Source organism: Agrilus planipennis, unplaced genomic scaffold (genome assembly GCF_000699045.2).
Source record: "Agrilus planipennis isolate EAB-ADULT unplaced genomic scaffold, Apla_2.0 scaffold46, whole genome shotgun sequence".
NCBI classification, from domain to species: Eukaryota; Metazoa; Arthropoda; class Insecta; order Coleoptera; family Buprestidae; genus Agrilus; species Agrilus planipennis.
In genome coordinates, this window is record NW_020438933.1 from 898,026 (window position 1) to 917,259 (window position 19,234).

General features: G+C 33.6%; 1 protein-coding gene across 1 annotated transcript in view; it reads right to left on the minus strand.

The window, feature by feature from the left end:
• LOC108744751 (organic cation transporter protein-like) overlaps positions 1 to 19,234 on the minus strand; it is a 102,488-nt gene that overhangs the window by 27,350 nt on the left and 55,904 nt on the right. The window contains exons 3-6 of the mRNA XM_025974253.1: positions 14,346 to 14,535; positions 13,804 to 14,062; positions 678 to 870; positions 504 to 609 (exon numbers count right to left, since the gene is read on the minus strand). Of these exons, the coding sequence (XP_025830038.1) occupies positions 504 to 609; positions 678 to 870; positions 13,804 to 14,062; positions 14,346 to 14,535 (748 nt within the window). The remainder of the gene's footprint in view (positions 1 to 503; positions 610 to 677; positions 871 to 13,803; positions 14,063 to 14,345; positions 14,536 to 19,234) is intronic.

Below are 19,234 nucleotides of genomic sequence, written 5' to 3' on the forward strand. Positions count from 1 at the left end.
GTGCATAAGATGTACAGTAGTTTCTTTATATTAAAAATAAGAGGCAATATATAACTTGTATATTCATAAGTTATTGTAATTAAATAAAACTGACGACATAATATTTATCTATACAAAATTTATAGGCAAATTATGTTTTTTAGGAAATATAATGACCAAAATTTATAATTAATATTTACCTCACACATACTAGTATAAATACTTCTAATAATGTATTCATTTCATTTAAAACTTTAATTTTTTCAGTTCAGGTAACAAATAATTAATTTAAAAAGAAATGAATAAAGTAAAAAAATAACATTATTAACTACAACAGAGCCTAACTATGTCTTGCATTAAAAAAATTTTAGGTCTTCCTTGATATTTCATAATGTAGTAATAATGAGGACGTCTTTAGTACTGTGTAATAATTGAAAAATGACAATAGTTTTTTCAATATATATTTTACTACTTCTTTGAATGATTGAAATATTGGAATGAAAAAAACTCCAATGAATACTTACCGAAAACTGTGTATATATTTTATCGTCCACTTTTGTTCCATTAATTCTCTCAAACTTCTTTAAAATTTCGATAGCTTTGTCTACTTTTCCTTGTGATGCTAGCCATCTAGAAATAAAAAAAAAAAAACTAATAAAACAATGCACATAAATTCGGTGAAGCAATGGATTCTTTACCTTGCAGATTCTGGAACAACCCATGGAGTTAAAACGGCCAATGCCAACGGGACGGAAGTTACTACGGTAAACATTCTCCAATCTTCCAAAAACCAAGCAATCCATGGCAAGACGGCTGCGGCGAATGTGAAAAATATAGCTATGGACATATTTGCTACAAAAGTTCTCCATTTTGGGCCGACATATTCCAAAACTGAAATCCATTTTGTAGTTTAAGATAAAATTAATGCTACTTTTTCAAAACATAAAAAAATTTCTAATTTGGTACAACCTCTGTTAGATTTTCTATGACAAAGCTATTGAATAGCACTTTCACTCGAACATTTGGCCATTTAATATTAGAATAGTAAATAGTAACAATGAAACATCCCTTTAGAACAATTTTTACCATCAAAAAGTACCACGCAAGTAATATCAGCGAACACATCCTATAATATCCATGTTCTCACATTTTGCAGGGCAGTACTTTAAAGAAATATAGAAGGCTAATATAAGCTTCGGAATTGCTTTGGTTAGTGCAAAACATAAATACAAATGTTTCTTTCCTGCAAAAAATTAAAATCCAAACACGAAACTGGTCGTAGTAGAATGAAGATTCGGGCCATACGAAACTGGTCGGTTTAACAATAAGTTCTAAATAGTAATTCAAAAAAAGTTTCGAATTATTATGAGGGAAGGTTAAAAATAATCATTGTACTGCACTTTTTAAAACTACCAAGTATTTAAATTTTATCAAATTAAATTTAAAGATTGTATTTTATTTTGCCTATGTGTTCTATTACATAATATACATAAAGGTAAGTGTCTGTTATTCGTAAAGAAATTTTTCGTATTGTATAGGAAATTTATCCATCAGGGGTTTCTTCCAACTGGAGATTTTGAAACAGGAAGTTATGTAAACTTAAGTGCCTACTGGTGTAACAATATTTTCAAGTACGGTGGATATCGGGTTATACTGGAAGTGTACCCTAACTTCATTATTTTAAATGTATTTTACTGTATTTTTGAATTCTTCTTAAAATATAAATGTCAGTTCATTAAATGAAGTATTCATAGTAGAATGATGATTCGGGCTATAGGGCTATAGGGCCGTGGTCTAAGTGAACTATTCTGTCCAGACGTTTCGTAAGCTACTGCGGCTGATATCCTCAGTGGTAGTGGATAGCAGACTGGGTGTCGCTGTCAGGACTTCGAGATATAATCTACGTTCACGTTGTCAACGCAGCACGAAACGTCTGGACAGAATAGTTCACTTAGACCACAGCCCTATAGCCCGAATCTTCTTTCTACTGTAGATTCCGGCCGTAAAAGCATTTGTTCTTACATTGAAGTATACATGTTCTGTTTTTGAAAGTATTAGCCCATTAGTCCATACAAATTAAATAGGTACAAACTTTTTAAATATTTATAATATTAATAAACTAACATTCATATCTTAGGGAAAATTCAACAATGCAATAATAATAATCCGGGTAAGTGATGTTTCTTGTAAATTGCTGTATACAACGACATCGCATTAATGTATACAGGGAGGATATTTTTGCTCCCTAGACGAGCCACTGCTCTCGCGACCGACTTTGGCGGATTATTATGTTGAAGCAAAATGATATCTCAAGAATGTAGACCTGCATACGATGCTTAATCGCAAACGGTGCATGTTCGGAGCTTATTCGTGTAATCTGTAAACATTTATTAATACCTTTTAGGGATGTTGAGATGAGTCATAAGTGCAGAAAAGGATTTAGAATACGGAGAGGTATGAAAAGGGTGAAGTTTAGAAATATTGAAACTTATGCTACATAATATACAAGAATAGCAATGCTTTATAAATATTGAAGCAGTTCCCTTTAGGAACCTCAACAAACATATCTTATCATTTTGTGGATATACCTATAATTCTTTTCTGAAGCAGTTCAAAAAAATACTGAGATTTGGAATATTTCAAAAGAGGAATATAGAGACAAAAACAATAAGATGCAAGCAAAAATTGTTTAAGTACCACGTAGGCACATTTTGTTATACGTAAACGATTAAAACATGTTCACCTACCTATTTCATATCTTGTTGTCGAAAATAATAGTACGATGGAGAACAATGATGTTTCCCAAATTGAGGGCAAAAGTGCGACGTGACAGTAAAACTACCGCCGTTTTGGTCTAAAAAAGTTTCGCTGTGGTTATTAGTGAATTAGGGCCGCTATACTTGGAAAAAATAGATAACGTTATTTCGAAATCACAGTGGAGAAGAAGTACGAAACCTTAAAAAGTGTATTCAGATTCAGGGGATATTCACCTGCTTTTTCCTTTAGACCTTAATCTAGAAATTGATGGTTTACATATATCGTCGAAATGCTGCATTCTTATGCAGGTAATTTAGGTGCGATAGCGACGGTATATTCAAAATACTGTAGACACGCTTACATCTATAAACAAGTATTTCAAATATTTGAATACTAGTCACCACCTTCATTACTTCCTCTATCAGAGTGGAGATTGTGTTTAGGTATTTATATGCTGACACAAAAAGAGAAGTTCACCGAGCGACATGGCCTAGAGGTTTAGACCATTGCTTAGCATTTTCGGGAGGACGTCGGTTCGATTCCGGGTCTGTCTGCCTTGGTCTAAATTTTTCTGTTGCTTCGTTGGATCACTTAGGCAAATGTTGAAGCAGTAATATTCCGTAGATAATTTTTCATTCTCTTATGTCTTTATTTCGTCCGTGTCATCTTTCTCACCCGAACCACTATCCATCCATTCCCATGATTCCCGAAAGGAGGATGAAGAGGGCCTTCTAACCTGCTTTCCAGCATAGTCCGGGGGGAATGTCCGCCCACCTGCATTAGTAACTGGTGGGAATGAAACACCCAAAGGTTTTCTTTTAGGAGAAGTTCAAAACTCACAATTCAGAATCAAAATCAAAAAGTTCAGCATTTAGTCATAAAAATCAGCGAAAGGGTCTTATGTACATACATTTTTGTAGCAGTAATTGTTATTAGTTTAAATAAATATTACTAAGTGCCGTTACTCGTGTTTCTCCCTCTTAAAAGTAGTTTATTTGCATTTAAACTCCGATCATAAAATTTATGTGCTCCCTCATAGGAGAAAGGAGTGACGCGGTAGCTCAAAATAAATAAACAAAAGTGCTGTAATTAAATTCGGCGCGATTGCGAAAATTTCTTGAAAACGAAAAAATTGGCGACAGGCAACCTACTCAGTTTTGGAGTTATCTAAAAAAATTTGGGAACTCTTTCGTAAGTGACGACTCTTTAGTGGCAATGTGGACTACCAGGTTACAAGTAAAGCGTTAACCAAAATAGGCGCTGATAAGCTTTTTGAAATAGTCGATCAGATCCACGATATACCAACTGAAAGAAACAGCAGGATCAGCGTTATTGTGGAGCCAGTACAGCTAAAAGCCGAATCGTCTTCAAAACAGTTACCCTTAGAAAAGTTGTACGAGGAAATTTTGACAACACGGCTAATGTTAAACGCTATTTTTGAAGATAAGAACCAACACAGAGGTAGACCACACTTACGAAACAAAAATAAATCTCGAGACCGCAGTAAAAGTTGCAAACGGTACCACGTATGTTGGAACCACTATCGTTTTGGTGATGAGTGTAAAAAAAAAAACAAATGTGTTTCTCCCTGTAACTAGAATCCGGAAAACTAGAGAGGCCGCCGGTGTGCGCGGCTGAGCTCGGCAACGTCGACATTCTTATTATAGGCATGGATTTCCTATCATACTATAATTTGTTAATCGATCCGCGAAACAAAAGAATTGTAGACCGAACAACAAATCTTTCAGCAAGTGGAAAATGAGTCTGTCAACAAAGTAGTTCCATTAAAACTATTGTAGGCGAAACAGCTCGCTGATTACCCAGACATTAGAAGACCTGCAGTATTTTGCAGAGACAAGCCGTCAAACGTAACACCGATCATTTCATAGAATCAACGCCGGATCCTCCTGTTAATTGCAAACCTCGTAGACTTGCACCAGACCGTCTTAAAACAGCGAAAGCCGAATATGCTACCCTACATCGAAGATTTTGCGCAACAACTTGGTAAAAATTGATTTAGTCCAAGAAGCGCAGCTTCAAAAAATATAGCTAAAACCGCTATAATCACACCTTTCGGATTATTCGAGTACTTATTTTTTTTAAAACTTTTGGGTGTTTCATTCCCACCAGCCAGTAATGCTGGTGGGCGGGCAGTCCCTCCGGGCTATGCCGGAAGGTAGGGCGGAAGGCCCTCTTCAGCCTGCTTTCAGGAATCGTGGGAATGGGTGGGTGGTGGTTCGGGTGAGAAAGTTGAGACGGACGAAATGAAGACAGAAGAGAGTGAAAGATTATCTGTGGAATGTTACTGCCTCAGCATTTGCCTAAGTGATCCAAGAAAACCACAGAAAAACTTGGACCAAGGCAGACGGACAGAACGGAATCGAACCCGCGTCCTCCCGAATGCTAAGCAATGGTCTAGACCTCTAGGCCATGCCGCTCGGTGAGTACTTATTTACACCGTTTGGTTTATGTAATGCTGGACAAATGTGCCAACGTTTTCTTGATGAGACAACGCGCGACTTAGAATCAGTTTTCGTATTTGTTGACGACGTTTTTGTTCCTTCTAATAACAACGATGAACATTATGAACTTCTGAAAACGTTTTTCAACCGATTAAATAAATACGGTTTAACGGTTTAACAATGAATTTGTCTAGGCGCGTATTCGGTATAAATGAAATAGAATTTTTACGCCTATAAATATACTGTTGTCTGCGCTATCCTCTGCTTAATATCCCTACTACTTCTGTCCTGATTTACCTGACTTCCTAGATACCTAAAATCAGCCACTTCTTCTAATTCTTCGTCTCCTATCTTTATATTCGCTCTTTCCGTACTTTGTCTTCCCTTGCATACCGGTATTTTTGTTTTACTTTTATTTTTTATTTTATTTTATTTATTTTCATAGAGTACTGTTTTATCACCATTCTATTTAAAGCTATATCGTAAATTCTCCTTGCTAATACTAATACTGCTGTATAATCTGCAAACGTAAGCATGCTAATTCTTTGCTCCTGTATATCTATTCCTACAGTTGTACTGTCTTTAATGATATTGATCGCGTCTTCGATGTATAGATTAAAAAGTAGCGGTGACACTATGCATCCCTGTCTGACTCTCTTCCTAATATTTATTTCTCTACGTTGCAGCCCCAGCTCTATAACTGCCTGTTGCTCTTTATACAAATTCTATCATTATCACTCTTCTATCTTTATAGCTCATCCCTAAATTTTTAAATATATTTAACATCTTGTCCCATTTAACATTCTCAAAAGCTTTTTCTATGTCTACAAATCCATTCTTTTATCGTTTTCTCTATTGTTACCCGTAAAACTAGAATGGCCTGTCGCGTTCCTCCATTGCCTCTAAATCCAATTGATCTTCTCCTAATAGTTGTTTCGCCCTTTTATTCATTCTCCTCTGTACAATTCTAGTTAAGATTTTTGACGCATAAGAAATTAAGCTATTTGTTGTAAATGTCTCGCACCTATCCACGTTTGTCTTTTTAGGTATGGTTACTAGCACGTTCCGTTTATAATCCTCTGGAACTTTCTCCGTTTCGTGAATGTGACTAATTAGCTTAAACATACGACCTCTAACCTCTTGTTCTACATGTTTTTAGAATTTCCCCCTGTATCCCATCTACACCTGGTGCCTTATCATTCTTTAAGTTGTTTAATGCTACATTGAACCTTTCTCTCATTATGGGGCAACAAAGCTCACCTATCTCCATACTATCTTCATTCTATAATATATCTCCTAACTCATGACTTGCGTTATTGGTTCTCTAAATATTCTTTCTACCTATCGCCTTTTTCTATTTTATATCAAAATGACCCCTGCCTCGTTTCTTATATCATTACTGTGCCCTACATCTTTAAAATTCCTTTTAATTATATTGTAAGCTTCATCCGTTTTAGCTACTTCAAATTTCTCTTTTACTTCTTTACACCTCATTTCAATCCACTCTTCCTTAGCTACCCTACACTTCCTAATTATTTCCCAATTTATAACCTTATACCTTTTTTGCTCTTCTTCGTCTGTCCTGTTTTTCTATTTCCGCTTTTCTTCTATTAGTCCTTCAATTTCGTTTGCTATCCAGGGTTTCTTACTTTCGTTTTGTTTAAGACCTAGTATATGTGCGTATGTTTTAATGCAATTCCATTCCGTCTCTATGTCCCTGTCATTGGTTTCTCCCGCCGTCTTTAGTACGTCGTCCGTCCTTGTAACTAGCCTATCACGCGTTTCGTTACATTTTAGCTTTTTTAAGTCAAGGCGTCTCCTACCTTCCATCTTTTTCAGAATTTTTAATTTAATATTGGTTTTCATAACTACTAACTTATGATCGTTATATATATCTGATCCTGGATAACTCCTACAGTCCTTCACTTGATTTTTAAATCTTCGCCTAGCAAGTATGTAATCTAACTGATATCTAACTAACTGAATCACTTGACGTATAACGCCTTCTAACGTAATGGTTGAATACAGTATGCGCGATGGTTAGGTTATATCGGTGTGACCTATGATAGTCCGCATGAAGTTAAAGGGTGCAACAAGAAGAATCATGATCAATAACAAAAATTATAAGGGTCAATATAGGTAGTTTGAAAACAGGTTTTGTTTCGAATAGCGCAATTAATGAAGATTAAACTTCCATTTGTTCAAAACTGACCAAAATAAAAACGGTATTTTGAATAATAAGATCGAAATTAAAAACTCAAATAACGAAAACAACGGTAAAACACACTCAAGTGGAAAAGTACGTTTCCCGGACCATTTTCAGGCAGGATTTTCTTAGACAACTCCATATTACCGCTACTACTATAAGTACAAGTAAAAATAATACGTAGATACTTGTATAAAAGTGATTTGTACAGAAACTATGGGCAACCTCTAATTTAAGGAATAATACAGTAAGTAGTTTTCTCATATTTTTTTACATCTATACCAATAGTCCCTTTGCAGGTAGTGTAATAAAATTCAAAGTTACACGTTGGACTGGTAGACCAGTCGAAACTTGTCGTTGCGGTTGTACAAAAAAAAGAAAATATATAAATTAGAAAGTCTGTCTGTCTTCAACCCCTGTACAGAAAAGTAATCGGATGTCGGCTACGAGCCCTTGTAAGTATCGTTTGTAAATAATTGTACATTTTTCTTTAAATGAATTAGTTTGTCGGTATAACGGTCTCTATATTATTTATGTCGACCTACGTTCCCACAAGTAGATTCATCATCATCATAAGGTCGTCAGGCCTAAGAGTGGTTGGACACGTACCTCCACTTTTTCTTATCCTGAGCTAAACTTCGCATTTCCGTAAAACTAGAACAATCCACATCCTTAATTATTTGCGAACAGTAATCTAACCCAGGTCTACCTCTATCCCTCCTAACTCCTGCTTCTGCCAGTAATATGTCTCTAACTAGACCTTCATGCCTGAGAAAGTGTCCTACCAACCTATCTCGCCTATTTTTTATGGACTTCCATAGAGTCCTCTGTTCTCCTATTCTTTCTAATTCCTCTTCATTTTTAACCTTTTTTACCTACGTTATCCTCATCATTCGCCTATAAAACCACACTTCGAAGGCTTCTAACCTTTTTTTCAGCCGCGCCCACTATCCATGTTTCGCACCCGTACAACGCCGCGCTCCAAACATACACCTTTAACAACCTTTTTGGAATTTTTAAATTAACCGTTCGCGAGCATAGAAGTAACTTCTTTTTATTAAAGGCGACACGACCCTGTGCCATCCCTGTCTGACTCCCTTCCTAATATTTACTTCTCTACGTTGTAACCCTAGCTCTATAACTGCCTGTTGCTCTTTATCCAAACTAAGTATCACTCTTCTATCTTTGTAACTCATCCCTACATTTTTAAGTATATTTAACATCTTGTCCCATTTAACATTGTCAAAGGCTTTTTCTAAATCTACAAATCCTATGTACGCACTCTTTCCTTTTTCTGTCGTTTAATATTACTAGTTAAGGTTAGGGTTAGGCTGTGTATTTTTACGGCACTGGCAGTTTCTGTCTTCTTATTTTTGTAACTATTCTAATTACACCACTTCGAAACTACAATTTTCGATGTAATGTGCTATTAAAAAGAGTCTTGGCCAGACCAGTGTATACAAGCTGTATTTGAAATGGCTATGTAATAGGGAATCACATAATGACTAAAGCAACGTGGTTAAGGGGAAAAGGAATTTTTAAAAGAACCAGAAGAAGTTACAATCCGAAGCCGGTCGTTGGCATTGATATATGACATTGACATACTGACCTACTGTCAATGTCAGTGGTAACATCGTTTCTTACCATCGATGTTACCAATAACATTGATGAACAACATCGATGATTTGCAACATCGGTAACATTGAACAATACGTGGAATACAGAAAATATAAATTACCAGTAGGAAAAAAAAAGAAATGTTTTATTTTTAGCTAAATAACTAAAAGACTTTAAAAGTAGGTACACCAATGTTCTTAAAATAAAAGAAGAGAGCAATTTTATGTTTTTTATGAAACTTTTTATAGAAAATAAGTTTAGTGTAGAGTTTGTTTTTTGACACCTGCTTTTCCTATACATCTTTGCAACTTTATTCTGTACGTCTCACGGTTTCCGATGTTTCAGCAAAACATCGATGTTTTTAGAATTGTATTACCGACATTGAAACATCAACTATCGAACACATAACATCGACGTTTAAAAAATATCGATAAACATCGCCCATCCCTAAAATGGCCCAATCAAGATAATAGTTTTCCACATCGTCCTATGATACCCTATCGTTAGTATGCATCCAGTCTAACAAAAGAGTGCAACAATCTAGCAAAACCAAAAAGTTTGGTTTTCTTTGCAAAGGTTTCGTTTACTTGAAGTATATTTCTCATTAAGCGACATTTGGCAATGAAATACTTGAATTTGCCTCACGATTATGACGTCTACTTTGACAAAATTGTTAATTATTACGCACAATTACTTAGGGTTTAATAGTAGGTAGTGTTTTGTAATAAAGTATTTTGAATTATTTCGTGTTTGATAACTAACGGAAATAATACTCGCTCTTGTAGGGGCTTCGCACCCTCGCGCAACAATCTAATTAGAAAAATATTAGATAGTAATAGTAAATCTTACAAATGTTTATTTGAATTTCTTAATAGTCTTAAAGAAGTCGCAAATTTGCTATCTTTGTCTTTATCATTTTTTTTTAATTTTCGATAAACAATTTTAAAATTGTAAACTTATTTATGAATCAGTGCATTTTTCAAGTATCATCATTAAAATTAATTCCGCAAAGACGAGGGCCTCGCAGAAATTTACCCGCCCGGAACCCTCCAATGACTAAGGCCGCCCCTGATACTAGCAATAAATAACCGGACGTTAAAAGGGAATTACTGAAATCTGTTTGTTCGTAAATAAACATATTGATATTTTAGAATAATTTGTTAACTTCTAAACTTACATGAAAAAAATCTTGCCATTAAATTTAGTATTCTATTACTGCGTGTTACATAGGTTCTAATGTCAATACTATAGATAGACTACGACGAAGAGTAAATTATTTACATTTACCTAAATAAGCAGCTATTAAGAATAACTATAATATGATCATAACTTTATTAAGGAAACCGAGCTATTCAAAAGTTATAAATCTAATACAGTATAATTCAGAGGAAAAATAGAAAAAACGAAACATTAACATATTTACATATCACAAAATTTTTGTTAAAATAGGAATATTGCAGTTAGAACTAAAAATAACGGTGCTAAATTTAAGTTAAACAAAAGGTACAGATAAAATCGACAAGTCGACAATAATTATTATACGAAAAATTTTGTAAAGGAGTTTTTCTTTGAATTGGAAGGGTCGCGGATAAGCGAGTCAGGATCTCAAATAGGAAATAGATAATGCCTCTCTAAAAGGTACCAATTATTTTTTTAGTCAAACCAGACGTTTACAAAATGCAAGATGCACATATCATTTAGTTAAACAGGTAATATAGAGGTCGTACAGTCCGAATGGCTGAGCGAATACGTAGGTGTAAGGTGTAAACATATCTTGAAGTAGTAAGTAGAAAATACTTGCAAACCTACAATTATAAATTAGTAAGAGTGTGGGTAACGAAACATTAGGAATAAACATACAAAAAAAATTGACTACTTATATATGTTCATAACATTGTATTATGAATATGAAATTGTTATGGGTTTATATGATTGGGCACGTTACAGCGCTGATTGAGGGCAATAGGACAATTGCAGGTTCGCCGAATGTTATCTCCATTCCTAGTCGCGTATGAATCGTCGGGCATGCCGAGAAGTTTCTTCCTAAAGACCAAAAATAAGGTAGGGTATATGCATTAGTCTCAAGCGAGATCGGTGTCATTCGGGCAGGCGCAAAAAAATTCGCATAAGAAATGCAAAGAACTAGACTAGTTAAAAGCACAGCTTTGTGAGGGTTCGCAAGTCTTTTTCACCTAGTTATAATTTTTAAAAGAGAATGTTTCTAGAATTACGGTGGATTATTGTTAATATGGGCTTCTATAAATAATCTATTTGACAAATAATTTCCAAAATTTTTTATTTTATTGAAGCATTAAATTTTTCATACGGATTTTTTCTTCTTTTCTACATTTTAACATATCGAATAAAACTTTTTCTTCTTTTTCTCATTACAACTGCCTTATCTAATATTAAGTCCTAAGTCTCTAACATGAAGGACTAGTCAAAGACATATTAAAGGCAGATTAGATTAATGTTGGCAATTAGTTAAGGATGTGGGATGTTCTAGTTTTAGGGAAATGTGAAGATTAGCTCAGGATAGGAAAGTATGAAGGTGCGTGTCCAACCAATCTTAGGACTGACGACCTTATGATGATGATGATAAGCTAAAACTTCATTACCCAATCCAAATTAGCTAATATAAAAGTTAACACACACAAAGTTTTTACCTACTTTGAATTGCAAATAATAAAATACCTTTATATGTTCATACATGTATATAATACAATCCATATATTTTTTCATTACGACGAATTGCACAAGAAATATAACCATTATAAGCGTTCTACGATATGAAAGGAATATACTGAGCAATTACTTAAGTACTAATGTTAATTTGTCATTGGTTTTTGTTAAAGAAGTGATAATTAGAGACATTTAATGATAACGTATCTACAGAAGGTAGAAGTGAAATGCATAGGAAGCCGCTTAGAATCAAGGCTGGCAAGAATAATACACGGCACCTGCAAGTGTGCAATAAAATTAATGTGCAACTACAATTATGTAAAGCTGACGTACTTTGACCGTCAAAAAGTTGCAAACAGTTTATTTTATTGCTACTGAGCAGTACACATTTGTAGACAAAACATAGAAAATGTATAAAACATTCCTAAACTAAAAACATAAATATTTGTTAATAAACAGGACTAGGTACACAAGAACATACATTGTTTATTTCAATTTGTTATCTATAATAACTTTACACTAGTGTTTCACAATCAAATTCGTTTCTTTTACACATTTGATTGGCTATTATTATTGAAACATTCATTAGCTACTTAAACGTATGATATTAACTTGAAACAAAACATTCTGTGTCTTTTAACTTATTTAGTACCTAATAAAAAATAATCTTTAAATACAACCCTGTTTGATAAAATACTCCTACTGTTAGTGTACGAATGGTAACACCGCTGGCATATTCAAACTGTTTTTAAAAATAAGGTAACTTCCTGCTATATATAATTAAGGGTGTCGGGACGTCTTTTCCGAACCCTGACCAGTTTATATTAAACAGAAAGAAGCGCACAGGGTAGAAAAGCCTTCTGAATACCTATAGTGTCTATGCTCGTGCGTTATCTTTTAAAATAGGTTCTAGAGTAGTAGTATATTGGGTATTTTCATTCGCTAAAACTTTAAAACGATAAAAATATGCTTTATTTTTACATCACACATCAACAAAAATAAATTGTGGTCTGTTAGTTTGTCCATCCTCGATTTATTATTTTTCACTGACACATTATTTTACACTAATTTTAAAAAATAATAAGTGAACATATGTCAGGCAAATTGATGAATGCCAGCTTTCAACAAAAATAGAGATGAAAAACTATCTGTATACAAGAAACATATGTAGTTCATCAGACGTTTTGGAAAATTAGATAAAAGAATCCCAAAGCTAAAAATTTAGCAATGGAAGTTTTTCGAACTGCTCTATCATGTTGAGATACCTAATGCCATCATCACGGTATTTTCAAAATTTTATGTAAGAAGTATTACATTGCCTAATGTAAAGAACATGTGTTTACTTTTGATTTAGGCTGCTGCTAGAAACCCGTTGATAGAGATCCATTTGCATGACGTCATATAAATGCATATGTGATTAAATTTTAATTATATAATTAGAATCAGGGCAAGCTAAACGCGTGAGATTTGTCTTCAACTTCCGTAACCTTTTGATCCTAAACATATCCGCCAAAAAAATTGACAGAAATTAAATAAATTAAAAAAAAAGTACTACATTGGCGTAAAATAGAACCCAGGCCACTGTACCACTGACCCAGTGCTGCTTCATGTAAATTGTTTTTGTGTACATAACCACCTACCACAGTTATTAGATAACATCACATACATTTTCCCGTCTCATTCGTAAAGAGTCATTAGCGGCTCTCGTCATTGCGCTTGATTCAATCTCTAATGACTCGTTGAAGGCGTTACTTCGATAGAGCATTATCGAATATAATTATAGTGATTAAACGTCACTACAGATTACGTTTTCTTTTAAAGAGTATTACTTGTGGTACAACTAAATCCGGTACATCATAAAAGCATCACACTTTTGTATCACACAAATCTGACACCACTATTAGGTGCATCTTTATTTCAAATAGGCATAGATTATACTTAATTGGAAATGCTAATTACCATAACTTAGAATTTACATAATGATCTAAATCTGTTATATTCAACATTAGTAAAAGATATTTAACAAAATATAAATTGCAACCAAGTTGAAGACTTTACAGGAGCATATCTTTATCACGAAAATAGAAAAATGTTACTTACCTAAAATGTACATCATGGTAAAGCAATTGTCGAATGCCATTCCAACCAAAAATCGACACAAGCAGAACGCCCAAAAAGAATTGCAAAACGCTGTTCCAACACCTGCTACAAAACCTATCAGGTTTGTACCGACAAGAGCTGAAATACGCCCCTGTGTATCTGATAGCCACCCGAACACCAAACCACCAATGATTGCTCCACAAAAGAATATGGCTTGGGCAATGGTTGGAAGAGCAGAATTATCACAAACCCAGTTTTGCTAAAATTAAATAAATCCAATAAGAATAAAATTAACTGTTTTAGGTTATTATGAAAATCTACTTAGATATGCATATTAATATATCTTTACAAATTGCCAAAATAAGTGTCTTAATTCAAAATATTTTTTTCCGTAGACTGAATTAAAGTTTGGGTTAATTATTATGCATTAATAATGCCTAATAATTATTGTAATAGACAAATCAATTTTTTTGATATTGAGCAACCCGCAACAAACTTTAATTGAGTAAGAACCCAACGTTGAAATTAATCTTAAAAATCACCTCGGTTGCTATGGAAGAATAGGGAACATCAGCATATGAGAAATTATACTCCCATCCGTGGCTGCAGTATTTTGTTGGCCATGAGGGATCTGCTTCTTGCACACCCCTTGCGACCATTTCTGTGAAATTTACTGCAAACATTCGACATTTTTCAAAACCGCCATCAACTAGAGGGATCGATAGTGCTACTCTGAAAAGAAAATTTGTCATAAATTTCATCGTTTAGTTTACCAATGTCAACATATGAGTTGAAAAACTGAGGTTATAAGTCAGTACCTATACTTTAATTATATTCCGCTATGCATATATGCATTTTTAGAGTGTGCAGACTATAAGTGCGTAATAACGGAATGCGTCTTTTTTAATTCAAATCATTTTAGTTGAAAAAAAATGTAGAGTGGTCCAACATGTGCAACATGCAATGTTTTGCACTGAGAGAAAAGTTAAAAACATTGTATATTTTACTGATGCTGTTCTGATTCAGGTCCAAAGACAGTCGTTTATTGGAGTCGCTTTTTAACGTCTCGTTAGCACAAAAACCCATCAGTGATGTCAAGACCGAAGCAATAGATTGGCTTATGAAGTGCTTTCTGAGATCATCGATCAATTCGCTCTAACAATATTTTAATCTATCTGATAAACAAAATGTAACAAATTTCGTTCAATATCTCCTCACCAAATTAACTACAACCATCAAAACTGTAAAAATTGGAAACTATAAAAGAGAAGTCTGTTCGATGGAAAGTAATTTCAAAGTTGAACGTGACTATTACAAAATAATCAACAATTCCCTCACCTTTCTCGCAAAGAAGGGTAAAAAGGATTAGAGGGTTAAATATACCTATTTATGGGAAATTTTAACGGCCAAATAATCCAAAAAACGACCAGCTAGTAAAAACCCTAAATATTGCATAATCAATTTAAATCTTAACTATCAAACTACAGAAATATTAAATACAAAATTATCTATTTTAAACTTGACTTTATTTCTTATACAGTTGATTATTCATTTATGATTCTAATTGAGACATGACTTAATTATGATATCACAGACTTTGAACTTCCTATAAAAGGCTATAATACTTTTAGAGTCGATCACAATAAAAATTTAACTGGTAAATGTCGAAGAGGAGGAAAGAATCACTTTCACAAAAAGCCCATACAGACTCTAGAATTGAATATATCTCAATTCTGATAAAATCTCATGGTCTAATACCGTTTCTCTGTGTGGTATAACTGTTTGGGACTAAAGTGTAATGTTGTATTTCTGGTCGTTATTGATTGTCTTCCCAGGCGGCCGGCATTGGCAGCTGCCGTCTGATTTTGGGGCAATACGCGAACTAGTTTCCATTAGTACATTGTACACAGCGCACAACCATGTGCGTGATCTGGCCAGTGGATGTATAAATAGTGTTCCTTGTCGTATATTTTATGATTTACACAATGAAATTTAAGTTCCTCTTTTTTATTTAAATGAAGTTTAAATCAGCGTTATTGTATGTATGAATTAAAAAATATAATTAAATTGGTCTTGTGCAGTTTATNAACTTGGACCAAGGCAGACGGACAGAACGGAATCGAACCCGCGTCCTCCCGAATGCTAAGCAATGGTCTAGACCTCTAGGCCATGCCGCTCGGTGAGTACTTATTTACACCGTTTGGTTTATGTAATGCTGGACAAATGTGCCAACGTTTTCTTGATGAGACAACGCGCGACTTAGAATCAGTTTTCGTATTTGTTGACGACGTTTTTGTTCCTTCTAATAACAACGATGAACATTATGAACTTCTGAAAACGTTTTTCAACCGATTAAATAAATACGGTTTAACGGTTTAACAATGAATTTGTCTAGGCGCGTATTCGGTATAAATGAAATAGAATTTTTACGCCTATAAATATACTGTTGTCTGCGCTATCCTCTGCTTAATATCCCTACTACTTCTGTCCTGATTTACCTGACTTCCTAGATACCTAAAATCCAGCCTTTTCTTCTAATTCTTCGTCTCCTATCTTTATATTCGCTCTTTCCGTACTTTGTCTTCCCTTGCATACCGGTATTTTTGTTTTACTTTTATTTTTTATTTTATTTTATTTATTTNGTGGCGTCATCTCTTGGTTAGGCCGGAAACTTATCAATCCACCCTCGTATCTTCATAGCTCTAAAAAATATTTAATACTTCTGATATTTCTCAAATTATTAGCAATATTTGTCTTTTAAGCTTTATTAAAATATTATGTTCTTATCTGACTCATTTTTTCTTTATTTTCCTTGCTGCGTGCTTGAGAACTACATACTTCTAATAACAGTGGGTTAAAATAAATAAAAATAATTACAAAGATGGAAAAGTGAAAATGAAGTTGCTTGAATCAGGACTGCTTTATAATTCTAAAGACAATAGTAGTTCGCCGTGTTGTAACAATTAATATCTTTCTCTTCACTATTGAAAAATAACAATTAATAATACCAAATGACAAGATAAATATTATGGAATAATAGTTTAGCCCACGTAGGTATTAAATACTGTAGTTTGTGAGAACTGAATTTCATTTTTGTTCATTTTACTTTGTAATACTTTTCAGTATGTATTTTAAGAATGTTTTAAAATTATATACGTAACTTAACTCATAATTGTGATATATAGTAAATATTTTCTAATGAAGTTGTATTGTCAAAATCAAGATTTACTAATCGTCTAAAGATAAAAGTTTGAAACATCGTCTCGTTTTATATCAATCTTTAATACATTTACCAGCTCATGTTGGTAAATCCTAACTGTAATTATAAAACCTAAGGATTACCAATATTCTTGCTTTTATAGTAATATCAACACCAAATGAAAGATTTGATATTTTTATTTATCTTTAATTTATTAAATGACGAATCACTGGCAAATAATTTTCTANTTTAAAAACCTTGTTTTTCTTGGTCAGGCCGGAAACTTATCAATCCACCCTCGTAGGTCCTCTTGGAAATTGTGTAGTTTTCGTAGCAAAAGGATTATAATTAAATCTTCGTTGTGAGGAAGGCGGCTGACTGACAAAATGTCGAGTAAATTGAGTAGGTGCAGGTGTAAACAATTTGAGATTATTTTTTACGTCCTTTTGGTAGTTTTGGTAATCCAAAACTCGTGATATGTATGCTTCATTGTCGAGAGTGCGACATTCTTCAAATGAATCTTTGAGTGTTTTAATCCAAATATGCCTTAAGTGTGAGCGATAGGGCTCCCTAATTTCAGCTCTAAATACCATCAAGGTTTTTTCTTCATACATTTTTGATTTAATTAGTAAACTATCTTTATCATTTAGACGAACAAAGTCTAACAGGTTGGCTAATTTTTCCTCTATTTTGGTCGTAATATTTGGAATAACTCCAATTACGTTGTTGACTACATCGTATTAGTTCTAATTCTAAAATTATTTCAGAACGGGGGTCGCTATATTTTTCTAGCAAAAGCTTCAAAAAGTCCCAATTGTTGACAATCTTCATACTATCGATACAATGTATCGAGCAGCTTTGACAGTAATACGAGTCACAATTAGATCGAGTAATGCTACATTTTTGGTATATGGAACGTTATCGCCATAAATAGAACAATAATGTTCTGCTTTGTTTATAAAATTTGAAAGTTCGTACGGTTCACCAGAAAATTCGGCGACCGTACATATTTTTCGTTGTGTGTTAGCAAACATGAGAGCGATAGACGGTGGGTTTGGTTGGGTCATTCCGTTTGAAAGATTTAAAATTGGGGGTTTGATATAAGTTTTGAGTGAAGAAAAAATTGGAGTCGAATACTGTTCTCGATGTCGGAATCAGATTCGGAAAGAGTCATTAACAGTTTGGTTGCATACAGGCAAAAAATAAAGGAATAATCGAAAGGTGCTCAGGCAAATAAAGGTGATGGCACGATGTATTTCCTTTCCACCGGAGGTTCCTGAAGATGTTCCTTTCCACTAAAAGTCTCCTGAAGATGGAATTTCCTTCACAGGGATTTTGAATTGGCAAAATCGAAACTGAACTTTAGCCATGTTTTCAGCACTTTTTCGCGATGAAACCACTATAAACACGCCGTTATCGATCCTGTTCGCAGCGCCAGTTATTTTTGTTTAAAATAAAAATCCGTTTTTAAAAACCGAAAAACTTTATTTAAACAAAATTTGAAATTTGACTCACAAATGAGATATCGCGAGGACCAATACACTTGTATAAGTGAAGAAACAATTCTTGACACGAGTATTTACAATACCATGTCTTGCTGACATTTTCAAAATGTAACGTAGTGCATAAGATGTACAGTAGTTTCTTTATATTAAAAATAAGAGGCAATATATAACTTGTATATTCATAAGTTATTGTAATTAAATAAAACTGACGACATAATATTTATCTATACAAAATTTATAGGCAAATTATGTTTTTTAGGAAATATAATGACCAAAATTTATAATTAATATTTACCTCACACATACTAGTATAAATACTTCTAATAATGTATTCATTTCATTTAAAACTTTAATTTTTTCAGTTCAGGTAACAAATAATTAATTTAAAAAGAAATGAATAAAGTAAAAAAATAACATTATTAACTACAACAGAGCCTAACTATGTCTTGCATTAAAAAAATTTTAGGTCTTCCTTGATATTTCATAATGTAGTAATAATGAGGACGTCTTTAGTACTGTGTAATAATTGAAAAATGACAATAGTTTTTTCAATATATATTTTACTACTTCTTTGAATGATTGAAATATTGGAATGAAAAAAACTCCAATGAATACTTACCGAAAACTGTGTATATATTTTATCGTCCACTTTTGTTCCATTAATTCTCTCAAACTTCTTTAAAATTTCGATAGCTTTGTCTACTTTTCCTTGTGATGCTAGCCATCT